General features: G+C 36.6%; 3 protein-coding genes across 3 annotated transcripts; 2 read left to right on the top strand and 1 right to left on the bottom strand.

Annotated features, from left to right (window-relative positions):
- The first annotated feature begins 699 nt into the window (after positions 1–699).
- Positions 700–4038, top strand: LOC113670971 (protein fem-1 homolog B). Its single transcript, XM_027187188.2, has one exon. The coding sequence runs from the start codon at positions 700–702 to the stop codon at positions 2629–2631; it is 1932 nt and encodes a 643-aa protein (XP_027042989.2). The 3' UTR covers positions 2632–4038.
- Positions 4039–5048: 1010 nt separating this feature from the next.
- Positions 5049–6757, bottom strand: LOC113671011 (ubiquinol-cytochrome c reductase complex assembly factor 2). Its single transcript, XM_027187222.2, has 4 exons — positions 6543–6757; positions 6146–6211; positions 5924–6005; positions 5049–5732 (listed from the first exon to the last, which is right to left on the bottom strand). The coding sequence occupies exons 1-4, from the start codon at positions 6693–6695 to the stop codon at positions 5662–5664; spliced, it is 372 nt and encodes a 123-aa protein (XP_027043023.1). The 5' UTR covers positions 6696–6757; the 3' UTR covers positions 5049–5661.
- LOC113670909 (myotubularin-related protein 9) lies at positions 6732–17042 on the top strand. The gene is made up of 15 exons (XM_089190499.1): positions 6732–6994; positions 8596–8755; positions 9551–9702; positions 9927–10055; positions 10494–10650; positions 11463–11567; positions 12341–12466; positions 13440–13542; positions 13957–14095; positions 14235–14319; positions 14425–14494; positions 14791–14890; positions 15156–15283; positions 15721–15804; positions 16074–17042. Exons 1-15 carry the CDS (start codon positions 6848–6850, stop codon positions 16162–16164), a joined length of 1776 nt encoding a protein of 591 aa, XP_089046625.1. The 5' UTR covers positions 6732–6847; the 3' UTR covers positions 16165–17042.
- The last annotated feature ends 280 nt before the right edge of the window (positions 17043–17322 follow it).

The raw sequence follows: 17322 nt of genomic DNA, 5'->3' as shown, positions 1-17322 counted from the left end.
GTTTTTCGTCTCGTCACGAGCGTAGGACAAAGAAAAAATTCTGAGTCTCCATGAGGAATGGAACCTCAGACCCTCGGATTCCGCGCTCCGATGCTCTACCACTGAGCCATAAAGACTCCACAATGAGCGAGGTTTATTACGAAGTTTATTTGACATACATCCTACATACTGCTAGGATCAGCAGTGTCGATAGCGTAATGTTTGTAGATGAAATAATAGGAGAGATGGTAAGTTTTAAAAAAAAAACTTCGTCGTGGGTCTGTTCCCTAGTAGATCGCACGATGCGGTAAGTGTGGTGAGAACATCAGTGACACACTCAGTTGCGCCTTCGCGCAGAAAAAAAGCGCAATGTCTGATTGTCAAGAGGGTGTTGTAGATGTCGGCTAAACCTCGCTTTCGGTTTAAGCATCTCTTGGCTTCCGGTTGATAAAAGTGGCCGTTTAGGACTGAACACCAATAGAAAGGAAAATGGCGGAGGGGTGCCTTTCCTTTGTCTCATCACAACATGGCAAAATATCGACGAGATCAAGTCATTTCTAAAGATATCCTGAAGTATTTATTCTTCTAACAGACGAATTGATGCTTTTTAAAGAGGTTTTAATGCTCCTTCCACAAAGTGAAATCTGTCTGTGAATTCCTTTCGCTTTTCCTTCGAGGCGGCAGGAAGTTTCCCATGTTTGTTGTGTGCCAAGTTTTCGAATGATTATGTCGACAGTGGATGGTCAGTCGTGGCGGGAATTGCTCAACCCAAAACCAAAGGTGTACGAAGCGGCTCGAGATGGCGCTGTTATTCTACTCAGTGACATACTTCAGCGGATGAACCTTACCGAGAGAAGCAGCGCTTTGGAGACTAAAACTAAAGATGGCGACCAAATTACCACCCCACTGATCATTGCCGCACGTAATGGCAACCTGGACTCAGTGAAGATGCTGTTAAGGTACAAAGCAGTCATCGAGGCTCGAGGAACTGTCAAGGTTGATGACCAGGTGATTGAAGGATGCACTCCTTTGTGGGCCGCGGCGGCTACTGGACATCTCGACGTGGTGGAACTGTTAATCGATCGAAGTGCGGACGTCGATGGAAGAACACTGACAAATTCGACCCCATTAAGAGCTGCTGCCTATGATGGGCGGCTTGATATTGTGAGCTGTTTGGTTGAGAACGGCGCCGATGTTAACGCCCGCAATAATTTTGAGAATACCCCTCTCATGGTGGCGTGCTACAATGGCCACATGAGTGTTGTTACTTATCTCATCAAGAAAGGAGCTGATATGGACCTACAAGACAAACAGGGTAACACTGTTCTTCATTATGCGGTGGAAAGGGGCCACTTCGAGATTGCCAACGAGCTATTAGCTCTTGGAGTATCACAACTGGCCAATATTCAGCGTTTGACACCACTTCTGCTAGCCAGTAATGACTGTAAAATTGAAATGGTGGAGTACTTTATAGAGAGACCTGAATGCACCAAGGAGCAAAGAATTGAAGGGCTGGAGCTTCTAGGAGCCACTATCGCAAATGAGCCTGATGTTTACGACATTGAAAAAGCATTCAGTTACATGAAACGCGGAATGGAAGAGAGGTATGAAGACCCATCACAACTGTTGCTTAAAAAGAAAATGGAACCACTTGAAGTTTACCAGAAGAAAAAAGAGAGTCAAACTCTTGGAGAACTTGCGCTATTAGAGGGTGATGATCATGCTGTCCACATGGAGGGACTAATTATTAGAGAGAGAATCCTTGGTACTGACAACACAGAACTTCGCTTTCCAATTAGATACCGTGGAGCTGTTTTTGCTGATTCTGGCAATTTTGATCTTTGCATTGGTTTGTGGGGACATGCCATGGAGATTGGCCAGCGCTGTAATCAACCAATCACAGATGATCTCAAGATATTTGCTGACTTCTTTTGCCACATGGTGCAAAGAAATTGCCTTCCAAAGCAAAAGTACATTGAAGAGGTCTTTGAAAGAGCAATCTGTGAATATAAAAGACTCACTGAAAAAATGCAGTCCAAAAATCCTAAAGGGGAACATGAAACTAAAGTGCTCAAAGAGGAACTTGAAAATGTAGTTTATCGTGCTCTGTATCTTCTCACAATCTTTGCCAAAGTTCAGGATTCAAGTAAAACTGAAAATTCAGCTCTGTTTGATCTCATCGAAAGGTTTCTGCGATTGAATCCTAGGACTCTTGAAGGTAATACAATGTTGCATTTAGCTGCATGGTCAAAGACTCCTACAGAGGAGCATTATGTGCGAGATGTGTGCAAATTTCCTTGCATTGCAACCATGAAACTCATCATGAATGCTGGTGGATATGTAAATGCTGTCAACAACAAAGGAAACACTCCTCTTCATTTGGCAGTGACTTATAAACCCAGCACTGGAGGTCTACAAGTCTTGCGAGATGTAGTGGAAACCCTGTTGGATGGTGGAGTTCATGAAGACCTTGTTAATAGTGATGGCAAAACTGCCATGGATGTAGCTGGAACAGATGAGGCTCGCAGAATTCTTTCTGCTAAGAGCAGACTGGAGTTGAAATGCATTGCTGCCAGAGCTGTGCGTAAATTTGGATTATCTTATTTTGGTGTGGTTCCTAAGACTGTTGAAAAATTCATTAGTTTACACTAAGGGATTGACCTTTATTAACTCTTTAACTCCCAAGATCTCATTAGTAATTCTCCTTACTGTCTGCCAAACAATTCTCATTATGTTAGTTTGGAGAATTTGGCATTGGATTACTTAGTAATCCTATAATTGATATTTTTCTTTATTCTCATCACTTGTCTGCATGATATTGTATAGATATAGTAAGGAGAAATTCTGTTTTGGTCACTCAAGGGAGTTCAAGGGTTAATAAAAGATATGTAGGAAGACAAGCTGATGCAATTTAAATTGCAAAAATTTGAGGAATCCTCATCGTTTTGGTGAAAGATGAGTAAAAAATCCAACATAAGTTACAAAACATGCACTACAAAAATACAGTGCTTATATTCAAGTGAAACAACCTGCTCAAATATTTGTTATAAAATGGGAACTTTCAGCTTCCAGTCTAAACCGTTTAATAATGCCTTTAAGAAGCAAAAGAAAACTTTTTATGTACAGGACACCTTTCACTTGAATTTAGATTAAATTGCTCTTCCATTTTAAGTAAAAGTAGAGATGTAAGAATCTGTATTATCAATGTGAACTTAGATTTTGTTATGGGAAACTTTTCAGTAGCAGTGTTACCTCAGATCTTTAATGGAACAACATTTGGAATTTTTTTGCCTTTTTGTGTAAATAAAATAGTTAAATAATTACAGAGATAGATAAGAATGTATTATTTTTGCAATACCAATTTCAACATGAACAACAACTATTCTTTTTGTTGATAATAATATTACCTGCTCTCTTAACATCAGATCATCATCTGGGGACTTTGTGTCACCTATCTATGATGGTTAACACTGAATGCAAGACATGACTTGTGAGTAATCTATCTCTTGTTTGAAGGGAACTGACTTTCAAGAGAAGGCATATAGGCCTAGTTTAGTTCAAATCATTAGTAATGATTACTCTTGCCAGAATATTTATCGAGATGTAATACCCAGTTGTTCCCAGAAAAATTTTGCAATACTACACAGCATGTTGAGTTGCATGTACTGAAGTATAATAATATTTAACCCTTTCACTTCCTGTAAAAGCTGAAAAAGAATTTCTCCACACAATGTGGAAACATTTTCAAGGCAGTGAGAGGAAAAGAAAAATACAATTTAGGGTGTACTGGTCTATTCAACTCTAAATTTGTGGAGTATAAGATAAAAGAAATGCATAGCAAAAAGTATAGAGAATTGATGTTTTGATATTGGGAGTGGAAGGGTTGATATCTTAGATAATTAGGATGTTAAGTGAGTTCTGATTGGTCAGGAACCTTCATGAATGTATTAATTTTACATGCATGATTTCTTGTAAATTTAGATAGACTTCAATGCCTACAAGGATTCTTTGGAATCAATTTGAACTTTAGCAAAAGCAATAAACTGACAGTTTGATTTGTTTACTGACTGGATTTTGCTTCAATAAGCTATGATGTTCTTCAATGCCATTTTTGGAACTGTAGATCTCTTTTGTAACTGGTGGGTGTAATTGTTATTCTTTGACAATCGAAAAAATTCCCATTTCTGGCCTTGGAATCAATTAAAAACGATTGAATTTGTCACTTAAGTGCTAATCTGCATACATGTGTTTAATAATGATCATGCCTGCTATTTTGAAAGGGGTCTATACATGCTATTTACAATCATCGTTCTGGTTACTTAATTAGCAGATGCACTGTATAATTTTTTGGGAAATATGTTTATTTAAAATTACAGTGCTATGTGTTTTTTCTTCATTTCAATGCATCATTTGCTATAAGGGTGTTCTGAGTTCAAATTTCTTTGAGATGTACAGTAGTTACCAGAAACATATTTGAGTCCTCAGCAAAACTCAGGGAAAGTCATATTAACTAGATGACTAACAACTTTGCAACCACAGTTTTCTGAAAATGTGACAATCTAACTAACTCCTCTCATGGAAATAAAGATGGGAAAGTACAATTTACCCAGTGGTACATAATATTTGATGCAAAATGTTCTATATCATAATCAGTATGTAAGATAAAACACTACAGCTTGCTAAAATGATCACCAAGATTGAGACTTTAGCTGCAAATCTAGATGCAAAAAAGCTTTTCCTGACAACCACGGCAACAAAAAAATGGTCAAAGCCTGGAGTGCAGAAAATAACACTTAATCTAAGGATTATGTGTAAAGATGCTAAAGAAGAAAATGGAAAAAAGGGCAAATTAATATTTTCAAATGACTTTATTTTGATCCTGAATTCAAACCTTTTAAAACAAGATCTCAAGAAAATGTATTAGTTATTAAATATCAAACATAAGGTTGGTGCTTGTTACCATGTTTTGACCAGTAGACAAAAAATACTTCCCCCACCTCCCCTTTTGGTAAGCTACCAAATGACTGTATTCTCCGGTTGAAAGCAAAAAAAGATACAAAATATCAAAATTTATGCTAATGAACTTATTTTAATCTCAGAAGAATTCCAGTCTAGCTAAGCACTGCTCTCGGGCATTGTGTCTAATTAACTTAGTTTCTGCTCCCTCTTATTGCCTAAATTGAATGAAAAAAAAATGCTGATTGAAGGTACAGAAGAACCCAGCTAACTCAACCTCCCCAGTAACTCGAACAAGATCCAATTTCCTTTGACCCCATTATTTCAGTCTGCTTACTCCAACCACTTTTTGTTTCCTCGAGGAGTTCAATTTAGTGTGGTTCTTCTGTGATTTTAATAAACTCTAGCACTGCCCCTGTGGTTAACCTTTATGTGGAAAGCATTAAAGGCACTTTTTGATTGGGTTTCATAAAACCAAAGCTAAAATAGACCAATCTGAAGACAAGGAGAACTTAGATTAATATTGAAGTTAGATTAATATCGAATTAATAAAGTGTAAACAGCTTTAAGGGAAAGAACATGAATGAGAATATGACTATTGGTTTCATTTTTTGTATCTAGTTGGTTGAGAGGCAGGCAAAAGTAAAACTGCTGCGTGCCTATGATTTTGTCATCCAGTCACAACCTCCATTCACTACTTGGACTCAGTGCAACTAGATCACTGTTTTAACTAGCAGTTGGCTTCTTGCGAATGAGTCTTTCCCACCAACTTTGCTGTTTTGATTTCTTCTGAAAATCTGGAGGAGAGAAAATAGGTTATGTAGTGTAAACAAATAGTTTTGGAAATGGTGAGGGTTTCAGTTAAAATTGCATTTATTTACATCTTTCACTCCTCAGTGAGAGAGACTAACATTTAATTTCTCCTTACAGTATCATATGCTGAGTAAACCTTCACTTTATTTACACAGTGTAAGACACAAATTAATACCTGATGAAAGATAATATGAGGCAGCCTCCTTACAATCCTGTACATTGTTTGTAGTAAATGCTGTTTCTTTTTGACGGGGGTACTGTGAAGTAGAAATTAATTTGCCAAGCAATAATTAAAAAAAAAACTTATAAACTTCAGAATGATCAAAGTTTATCACCTCTAAAGGGTAACGTCGACCATAACTTACGTAATTTAGACCATGATCAGCTTTAAACTAACCTTATTTCTGTAGTAGTTTGAACTAATCTTTAAGAGACTGTCCAGCATCTTTTCAGCCTCTTTTGGCTGAAAGGATAAATTTCAGCATTAGATACTCTAAATAAAACAATCAAAGAATAAAAATTTACCGTTTACAAAATAAAAAAGGCCATAAATGACGTTAGGAAGACAGTAAATTACTTTGATTCAAGCTTATATTCACATAAAACGAAAAGCCAAGGAGTTTATTTTGACAAATCTGCATCTATTTAATGAACCATTGAGGAGATCGCGTAGTTACGCTCTTTTAATCATTATATCTAAAGCGCCCCAGTGCAGTTCAGTTGCAGGTTACGTAAGACAACAGCAAGACACCCGGGCCAGATTGATCAATGAAACAAGAAATCTAAGAGCTTACGTCTATCTGGGAATTCTTTATACGAGGTACAAGATTCCCTTTCAGATGTTCTCCGAGATCCCTTCCTAACCGATTCTGGTCGACCGGCCATTGCTCGCAAACTTGCAGAAACCTCTTATAAAGTTTAGGTGCGAGCGCTTGCCTTGACGCCATGTTGAATTTATGCGTACATCCGCTGATAGAAGGCTCACATTGCGTGGTTGCTCGGACTAGCCGGATTAACGCGATGAAAATACACGATAACTTTGAAATTTGATGTTTTAAACATTTATGTTGCTTTTTACTGATGTGATCATTTCTGACTGATGGAGTTTGTGGAGTATATCAAATCACCGCGTGTTGACAATGTGTATCTCAAGCGCAGAGGAATAGCTTATTTGGAAGGAACTTTGTGCGTGACAGGTCATCACTTGATCTTCTCTTCTAGAACAGAACACAAGGATGAGCTCATTGTAAGTCACTTACTAATAACAATAGCCAGCAAATCATTTTCATACGAACTGATTGAGTTACTTGAAAAGATTACAAAGTATTCAGAGTCAAACTTGTGATCTGGTTAATGTTTAACTTCAGTATTATGACGTTCAAAGTTCCCCAGGGTATACTCCTTGTGGCCTTTTTGGTTTTTATGGTTGAAGGTTTTTGAGGTGATTTTTGCTTACTCTTCAACCTTGTTCTAAAAAATCCAAGAGAGGGGCACATCTGCTGAAAAAAGGAAAGAAATGATTGATAATTTTCAGAACCAACTATCTGAATATTTACCTTCATTTCCAAATGCAAATATGAAGAACATTTCTTATCATTCGAAGAGTTGTCCTGGTAACCCAATTTAACCAGTTGATATGAAGCCTGAAAATCCTAAGGCAATGAATTGAAAAATAATTTGAGAGATACCACAGTTTCTATTAAAAATTAAGCCTGATTATGTGTCCCCAATTTACTAAGGCTGAACATCAGAATATCCATTCACTAGTTGTATATCACTGAATCTGAATTACACCTTGTTGGATAATTAATGTAGTATTCAACAGTTTCATGCAAAATGATGCTATCTTAGTTATAGATCTACAAGCTAGAGACAAAATTATTCCAACAGTTAACCCTTTAACCTCCAAGATCCCATTGGTAACTCTCCTTAATGTCTGCCATACAGTTCTTGTGATGTTAGTTTTGAGAATTTGGTATTGGATCAACTAACAATCCCCTAACTGATATTTTTCTTTATTCTCATCACTTGTCTGCTTGATATTGTATTGATATCGTAAGGAGAAATTCTGTCTTGGTTACTTATGGGAGTTAAAGGATTAAACTGCAATCAAGATAGTTATTGGGAAAGAAGCCTTCTCCAGGCTTTGATAAGGATTCAACTTGTGCCTGTCACATAATAGTTTGAACCCTGTCCATGCCTGACTTTTTTCTTGTGCTTCTTTTTCAATCTCAATTTCTTGTGAGGATCATTTTGTAAGTTTCTGATTCATTCGCAAAAAAAAATATGATTTATAGCAGAGCTTGCAGAGTATAGCCCCAAAATTATACAAAATAGTAGTAACCCATCAAGCCAAAAAAATTTGGTTGTACGACCGTACAACCGTATGACCATACAAGGTGCTACTTTTAACATGTGTGGCCAACTGTACTACAGGCATGCCAATGCCATGGCTTTGTCCGGTGGTCCAGTGGTCAGTGCACTGGGCTCCGAGTCGGATGACCTGAGTTCTAGTCCTGGCCAGGACAAGGCGTTGTGCTCTTGCGACATGCGGGAAAAAAAATGAGAGCCCTGCTTTTAGGCTCGGCTAAATTTATATATTATTATTTATTTTTAATCCATAAACTTTTACCTTACCAAGAGAATAGGATTAAATCACCATACATTAAAAAATGGAAATAAAACAAATTCAGAAGGACAGCCTTCTAGGAAACAGCTGCTTGCTATTGTTTAAAATTACTTTTAAGTCAAAATGATTTTGAGGTAGTTTTTATTTTCCTTTGCTCTATACACATTGTCTTAAGAGAAAGAAAAGTATATATTTTTTCCTATCTGTTTGACTTGTAGCTATTGCACTCAGCAGTGGAACAAGTGGAGAAAAAAGTCAGAGGACAGCAAGGAATATTGACAATCTGTTGTAAAAACTTTGATTTGGTTAAACTGAGGTTTGGCCAAATTGAAGAGGCATTAAATGTAGCTTCCTCTATTGAAGTTCTCTCAACAATTGGTAAGACATACAGCTGAAAGGTTAAGCTATGCTCTACTGCATTAGACAGTTCTTTACTTGCATGGGTTCCTGGTGTAAAATCTTTGGTGATTTTTGACATCAACTGAATATTAATATATTCAGGTTAGAGGTAGTTAGAGGCTATTAGTGTAAAGAAACAGGTTGGAGAATATTTTTTGCATCTGAATTAGAAATAAGGAAATGGAAAAGTAGCAGAAGAATTAAACATAGTGGCTCGAGAATTTTCCAATCCTGGATGTGTAATGAGTATTATGAACACGCTGCAATTCAGTCTAATTACTAGTGTGCCACTTGGAAGGATATTTATTGCCAAACTCTTTCAATAAGATGTAATGTAGAATTATTTCTGATTAGCAGTTTGGGTTTCATGTTATGACCATTGAAAACTCTTAACAGCATGTACGGTTATTTTTGATTGTGGTCTATAAAATTTATACTATGATTTGAACCTGGGGGGGGGGGGGGGGGAAATGTGATAATTGTAGTCTTATCGTTCAGATGAGTGAGAAGGACTTTTGTTGGTAGTAGTAACTGACTGTTTCTACAACCTATGGGGAATTCATCATTAGAGTTGAGTGATGATGAATTCTGCTTAGGTTGTAGAAACAACTGTTATCACTACCGACAACATTCCTTCTCAGGACTGGACTGGACTGGACAATGGGACCACACTATCACATGAATTTATACTATTGAATACTGCTAACTACAATATTTGACTGAATCAGTGTCTAATCCTGGTTACACTCACACGTGGAATTGTTCATTCCCCAGAAAATACAAATCTGAGATATCCTTTTTTCTACCGACACCTAAGAGCCATTGACGAAGATGGTTGGGATTTATTTAGTACAGAAATGGAATTCTCAAAACTCTCTGCATTAACACAGGGCTGGAGAATCAGTCATGTGAACAGTAATTATGAGGTAAGTCCTTTGTAAGTTATAAATTGCAGGTATATAACAACAAAAGAAGGCACTTCAGTAGAAGAGGATTGTTTAATAAATTCTTTATATATGAAAAAACCCTGTGTAAAATGTATTTAAAAAAATAAATATACTTTCAAAGGAGGAGAAAAGGAAAATAAGTTAAATTGGAAACTTGCTTGGAGACCATCTTTAAAAGTTTGTAAACACTTTTTTTTTTCCAGGTATGCCCAAGCTATCCGGCTAGTGTCGTAGTACCTGCAAAGATGTCAGATGATACTCTGAAGGCATCTGCTCAGTTTAGACAGTCTGGAAGATTTCCTGTTCTTAGCTACTATCACAAACGAAATGGGGTGAGAATATACATTTCGTCAACAAAGTGGGGAGCTTGATTTAGCACTGCCTTGTGGTACTCATAGTTTATTTCATAGACTCTGACAATTTAGGTACATGCTTACTTTGAATTTGGTTTTGTTTGTTGCGCTTAACATACATGTCAGTATCTGCTGCACACCTCCCTTACATGTATGTATGAATTAATCAGTGACTTTGAATTAGTTTACTCTGTGTTGAAGTATGAATGCATGCACTTTATTTTACTGTGAATGAGGACAGTATTAAACTCATTGCAGAACAACAATTTTTCTTACAGCTGTCTCTGCTCTAGGATCTTGCCTTATTTTTGTTTTAGGGCTGATGTTAAATTGTAACTTAATGAACATTTTGTTGTTTACAGAACAGCTTCTCTTTCAAAACAAAACCTCAAGCAAATATCATTGCATGATACACAGGTTGTTCTTTTAAGATGTGGTCAGCCATTAACTGCGATAGGAAGTAAGAGGAGTCGTGAAGATGAGAGATTGGTCAATGCTACTTTAGGTGGTGATACTAAAGGAGTTATTATTGACACAAGATCGTCCACTGCTGCCATGAATAGCAGAAGCAAAGGTAATGGAATATTATATATTAAATACTCTTAAAATTAACTCTTTAACTCCCAGAAGTGATAAACACGTAAGTTCTCCCCATAATATCCATACATTATCCTACAAACAGGTAATGAGAATACTCAAACTTATCAAATAGAAGTAGTTGTCTTGATCTAAGACCAAATTCTCGTAACTAAGTTAAAAGGAAATGTGAAGCAGACAGAGGGGAGAATTAACAAACAGATCTTGGGAATTATAGGGTTAAAGGTAAAGTCTGTACGGGAGCCAAGTGGTCCACCAGAGCTTATTTTGGTTTCCTTAATACTACTTAATGAGATGTTATTTACTCCCAAGTCATTTCTCTTGAATTTATTTAACCTTCTGGTCACATGACTACCAAGTAGTCAGGTAGCTTATAATTTGTTCTATCACTTTACTTCACCAACTGATGTAACAAATCAATCTCAATTTTCCAATGTCTCAGACATGATGTCAACAATGCTCAAAATTTTTTGCGGTGAAACTACTTGGCTGTACCTTGTTTGCAATGAAACAAACACACTTGGATGTGCCTCGTGGCTTCACTGTAATTATGAACATTGTTGATGTCATTTTTATGATTAGTAAGGTTGTAGACATTGGAAAATTGTGGTAGATTTGTTAAATTGACAATGGATCCTGATCACAGTGCACACAAGAATTTCTACTAACAGCTATTTTAAAATCTTCCAATATCTGACGAGGCATTTTGCTGAATGATCTGCACAATGTGGTAGATGATTTTTGTCTGTGTAAACTTTTTGGTGATGGGTTGTTTGTTTATTTTTGCAGGCGGAGGAGTGGAGCCAGAGTCACATTACCCGCAGTGGAAGAGAGTTAATCAAGGCATTGAGAGATACCCAGCGCTAATTGATAGTATTGCAAAACTTGCTGAAGGTATGTACATTCACAATAATAAAAAGCAAAAGTGTTTATTCCATGTTCTGAAGACAAATGGTGTAGAAGAATCTGACAAGAACAAATTGATGTGTATGGAGATCTTTTGGCTAAATGGCTCAGCCTGAATAATACAGTCCAAATATTTCCTCAAAAAAAAATACTTACCTTTCAGATTCTTCTTAACATTATGTCTTTGGCACATGGGATAAACATTTTTGATTTTGGGAATGCCCAAACAAGCCTTACTGCAGTTTGACAGTTGACACTGTCTGTAGTTGGAGAGTTAGGTAATGCTCAATATTGTGGACAACTGTATGTCTGCATGCAATAATTCAATGACATACTTTGTCACTACTGATAGAAGTCATGATTTCAATAAGTCTTAACCATGCAGATTAATTTAATTTAAGTGATACAAGAAAAATAGTGGATGGGAAGCCTATTTATTAAATCTCTGGGCTCAAATAGAAGGAGAAGATTTCAATTCAAAAACAAAATTTTGAATTTAGCAGGCCATACAGTGAAGTATTGTTTGCAAAATTGACCATTCTTAGGGCTCGTGTTAACTTAGAGATGTAACAAAATACTGCTCTTGATGAAAATCAATGAAAAGCACTCTAAATGAACAACTAGTGTGTTAATTATTTCAAAGCCTCTGTAACTGGTGTGATTTCATGTTAATGTTATTGGAAATAACATTCAGTTTATAAACTGAGAAGTTTTGGTTAAGTACTGTGTTTAAACAACAGTGGAATTATTTGGGTTTTCAGCCAGTTTGGATCAAAAACTCAGCATGAACTCATGGCTGTCAAAACTTGAAGCAAGCTCCTGGTTGGATTATGTTCAAAGTGTTTTATCAACAGCTTGTTACATAGCACAATGCTTGGATACACAAGGTACATTTAAAACCCTTGCACTCCCAAGATCTGATTGGTAATTCTCCCCTCCAGCTGCTACACATATCCTTGTAAATTAGTTATGAGAATTTGGTGTTAGATCAAGACAACAACTTCTACCTGATAAGTTTGAATATTCTCATCAGCTGTTTGCTGGATAATGTAAGGATTTTATTGGGAGAAGTTTCATGTTGATAACTTCTGGGAGTTAAAGGGTCAAATATGACTCTGTTTTGTGTGAAACTGAAGGGAAAAAGCCTTTCTCTATTGTGTAAAACCACATGGCAGATTGAAGAAAATGATATTTCTTTTTTGTAAACTGTATCTACAAAAGAGCACTTTCATAATCAAAGGTATCGAATAATCATAGGTTAACAGTGACACTTTTATTTGAAACTGATAAGAGTGGTTTTGTTCAGTTTTTGTCTTTTCATTTTGGTAATAAAATTGGCACAGCCCATTTCTATTAACCATGCAATAATGGTTAAAATCCAATTTAACCCTTTAACTCTCATGAGTGACCAAGACAGAATTTCTCCTTACAATATCAATACAATATCAACCAGATAACTGTTGAGAATAAAGGAAAATATCAATTTGAGGATAATTATTAGTTGATCCAATACTAAGTTCTCTGTACTAACATTATAAGAATTGTGTGGTTGATAATAAGGAGAATTATAAATTTGATCTGGTTGTTAAAGAGTTAATGCAAAATCCAGCCTTTCCAAAGCTGACTCTTCAAGCACCAGGTCTTCCTCAGAGAGAATGAAGGGCTTTTGCTCGAAAAGTCTGATTTACAAACTCTTTACGGGGGACAATTTATATTTAATCAACTCAGCTGATAATACAAACATATTTATGGCAACAGCTGAATGGTTATTTTCAAGTCAAAATTTTGTTCTGTCTGGAAGCTTAACACTTCAGTCAATGATCAGCGCAGTTGATTTCAATTATTATCTTGCTTATTAAGGCACAACTGTGTTAGTACATGGTGATGCTGGAACGGATGCGACGTTACAAGTGACATCATTAACACAGGTTCTGTTGGACCCTCATTGTAGAACAATAAAGGGGTGAGGAAAACAATTTTATGAGTTAACTTTACAATTTATGATAAATCTTGGTTTCTTCGTGTCAACAGTTGCAAGTCAGGGATGGTGGAACCTATTTCACTTTAACTGAGGAGGGGGGGAGGGGAAAAGTGGGGTCGAGGGAGGGGGTGAGGAAGGGGGTTGGGGGCTTGTAAAAGAAAACACAAGGGACGCGAGTTTGTCGAAGGGTCCTCCCTCAAAAAATTTCGAAATCTATTCTCCATAATTATCTCATATTTAAACAAAATAAAATATCGTCCCAGTAGAAAAAAGGGGATTCAGCTACATTGTCCTTGCAAGTGGCATCTTCACGGAAGCATGGCGATATTGTGCTCATTTCACTGCATTTTCGTGTGTCAGTGCAGATTTCTAACCATTTCCCGTGATCTTATACAGGTTTGAAGGGCTGATTGACAGGGAATGGCTGCGTGGTGGCCATCCATTCGCGGAGCGGTGCGTCAAAGTGGGTTTGTCTACAAATAGGTACAAGGGACAAGGCCCAGTTTTTCTCCTCTTCTTGGACTGTGTTTGGCAGGTTAGAGTGATATTATTATAATATAATATAATTATAGTGGCTGTTGGGTAACACGCAACATTCAGTTGAAAATGGTTGTTTAATGCCAAGAGGATAAGGTGATTATCTAACACTAATGTGTTGTTTTCTTTACTTGTAGATTTACCAGCAGTTTCCATGTTCTTTTGAATTCAATGATCGCTTTCTCATCGCACTTTTTGAACATGCATATTCCTCACAATTCGGTAAGTAACCTTCCTTGAAAGATAAAGCCGAGTGAAAACTTTCCTTGTACTGAAATATGATATAGTTTCTTATTTTGATACTCAACAATGTTTTTGTCGTCAAAGGTACGTTTTTATGCAATAACGAAGGTGAGAGACAAGCAGCAAAGCTAAAATCCAAGACCATTTCTTTATGGTAAGCTACAAATGTGTTTTTTTTTTTTTTTAAATTATTTTTTTTTAACTAAGTATTTGCCTTGCTTTCCTCGTCTAACTGTTCAAGGTAATGCCCCTTCCTTTTCCTGAACAACGTGGCAAGAACATCATTGACACACTCGGCTTGGCCTTGTGTGACACTTTTTACTTCTCACCATATTTCGAAGTCATCTGCGATCTATTACTGAACAGGCGTAGGGCATTATGGAATATATTTGTTGAACTGATTTCGAGTTGTCAATAATTATCCACATCTTCCTTCTTTCCTTTGCACAGGTCGTATCTGAACCAAGCAGATATCATGAAGCCTCTGTTAAATCCTATGTACGAACCCAACAACTCTGTTCTGTGGCCTTCTGTAGCGTCTCAAAGTCTTGTAAGTCCACAGATCTTACTAAAAGTTATTACATTGAAGGAAAAGAATGTTTGTGAAACTATAAAATATTAATCTTTGCCTTTAAAAAGCATTGATGAAAATTTGCTCTTTAAGGCGTTTTCAGATGTAAAAGAGTATAATAGCATTTATAATTTTGTTTTCAATTTACTAAAATCCGACCTTAGAGGCCGCCATTTTAATAATAATAATTTAAAAAAAAAAAAAAATTGGCAAGGTCGTTCACATTTTCAATCCCTTTCTACAGGTCCTGTGGCCAGGTTTATTTTTAAAGTGGAGAGAATCTAACAAGAATGAAGATATCTTATGGGAAGAAGTAAGAAGAATACAAGCAATAAATATGGACCTGAAAAGCAAGGCTATATCGCTAAGAAGGTAACATAGAAATGATGACGTAGAGTAATGTCCACTCGAGGACTACATAAGTTTTACTTTTCTTCGCTTTGTGATTGGTCTAGAAAACTCGCATCAATTTTTCAACCAATCAGGTGCAAAACTAAACCTTAACGCCGTGTGCACGCTCTCCTTTTCCCGCTCTTTTGGCAGTTCGCCTGCTTTACTCTGATTTCTCATTGACCCTTCGATATATTCTCCTTTGTTCCGATTGCTCACCACGATTACTTTGTTTGTAGTGTTAAGACACTTGTGGAAAAGCGCTTGAAACATGATGGAAATATTGTTCAAAACCGAAATCGTTCACACTGAATTCTCAATTTGGTTTTTGCAACATAGGATTAGAAAAGGTTACCGTGATAACTCCGTTCCAGTAAGTGTTTCCTCTATTTTCATTTCCAATTTTTGTTTTACTCCAGAGAATATGCCGAACTTCAAGCTAAAGTACTGGAAGAGAGAAGAAAATGGCAAGAAGAGCGAGATAAAAGAGAAGACCAAGGCTTGTAAGGAGAGAACTGTGGTCAAACTGATGTTGCGCGCCTTCAGTTAGGAATGTGAAAGACGAATAGATAAGTACTGCGATCTTCGCTGGCATTAGAAGAGATATACAAATTTACCCTTTCTCTCCAAGGCGTTTCCAAAGAATAGTTTCTCCGAACAATATTAATGTACTATCAAGAAGACAGGTGATGAGATTGAAGAAAATATAATCAAGGGCATACATTTTGATTTAACAACCAATTCCCGTGACTAACATTTTGAAACTTTGTAGGGGGGACTGCGGGAATAACTATAGTTCAGGTAATGGGAGTGAAAGTGGTAACAAAGATCGAAATGAAACCATGTCAGTGGTAAAGAGTTGAAGTAGACCAGAGGTAGATCAGAGGATCAGTTCTCCACGTTGGCACTCAAGTTATACTGAGACCGGCTGCCATCAGCAACAACAACAACAACAAAACTTTCTCTTTGTGTTCTTTACATTTTACAAATTATAGGAAATTTTACACGTAATGAAAACCAAAAAAACAGTAATAGTTAAAATGGTAAAAAAGTTATCACAGATCAAATATTGTTAATGGAGAGGGCATAGCCATTTAGAAATAGCGAATGTTAGTATATACTTAAACAGAGTATAGCGTTCTGGTTGGCTACTAGAATTCTTTACATCCCTTGCTGGTCACCTCCATGCAACTCGTATGAGATTTGCGCCCGAAAATATTTTTATCGTTTCAGGAATAAATTAGTTCAATACATCTCTTTGAGCGATATTATCTCAATGTGTTATTATATACTAAGACAACCATTCACCTCGGAGTCGGTGACAAGTGGTGGATATTTAATTCGCGGCTCCGCGGCTCGATGAATATTTACTACTAGCCACCGACACTGAGGTAAATAGCGGTTAATTATTTAGACGAGGTGACTAGGCCATGCATCTGTATATTTAAAAAAATGCGGGAGGAATTGGACATGCACCTAGTCAAGTGTTCGAGCACAAGGACTGTGCATTCATTGTAGTATTACTACTTAAAAACTAGATGAGAGCTCAAAATTTCTGTGGTGTGATAGTGAGGGTGAGGCTGATTCATCTATCGTGAATAAAAATTGAGAGCGAATAAACGAATTGATCTGTAAAAATCAATAAGTTTTTCAAAACTTGATAACAATATAGTCTCATCGTTTTTAAAATTATTTTTTAACAACTACATGACTTCCGATAAACTTCTGTTCTATTAACTGACTCCTTGTTCTTTTTTTATTCTTTTAAATCCATTAAATGTTCGATACAATTCTTATTCCAAGGTTTTTCAGCGATATGTTCGCCATCTTTTTTCGCAAAGTGAGAAGCTTCTCGATCAACTATAATACATTGGGAGTGACAATTTTGAGCTGGACAAAAACACTCTGTTCAATAAGTCTTCGAGCAGGAATGAAACTTTAAGTGAAATATTACTCCATTAAATAAATATACCTTCATTAATACAATTTCCAATATTCCAATTAAGATAATTCTAGAAACG

This window comes from Pocillopora damicornis, chromosome 1, assembly GCF_964200805.1.
Source record: "Pocillopora damicornis chromosome 1, jaPocDami1.2, whole genome shotgun sequence".
NCBI classification, from domain to species: domain Eukaryota; kingdom Metazoa; phylum Cnidaria; class Anthozoa; order Scleractinia; family Pocilloporidae; genus Pocillopora; species Pocillopora damicornis.
Note: the sequence above shows the minus strand (reverse complement) of the source record. Positions and strands in the feature narration are given on the sequence as shown.

What these genes read in the sequence shown, in the direction of transcription:
- LOC113670909 (XM_089190499.1), top strand. Translation starts at nt 6,848, where the DNA reads ATGGAGTTTGTGGAGTATATCAAATCACCGCGTGTTGACAATGTGTAT. An exon ending in TGAAGTTCTCTCAACAATTG is followed by an intron (nt 8,756 to 9,550) that starts GTAAGACATACA and finishes TTCATTCCCCAG; the next exon opens with AAAATACAAATCTGAGATAT. An exon ending in TCCAAGACCATTTCTTTATG is followed by an intron (nt 14,495 to 14,790) that starts GTAAGCTACAAA and finishes TCCTTTGCACAG; the next exon opens with GTCGTATCTGAACCAAGCAG.
- LOC113671011 (XM_027187222.2), bottom strand. Translation starts at nt 6,695, where the DNA reads ATGGCGTCAAGGCAAGCGCTCGCACCTAAACTTTATAAGAGGTTTCTG. An exon ending in CAAACTACTACAGAAATAAG is followed by an intron (nt 6,006 to 6,145) that starts GTTAGTTTAAAG and finishes TCTACTTCACAG; the next exon opens with TACCCCCGTCAAAAAGAAAC. An exon ending in CTCATATTATCTTTCATCAG is followed by an intron (nt 5,733 to 5,923) that starts GTATTAATTTGT and finishes TCTCTCCTCCAG; the next exon opens with ATTTTCAGAAGAAATCAAAA.
- LOC113670971 (XM_027187188.2), top strand. Translation starts at nt 700, where the DNA reads ATGATTATGTCGACAGTGGATGGTCAGTCGTGGCGGGAATTGCTCAAC.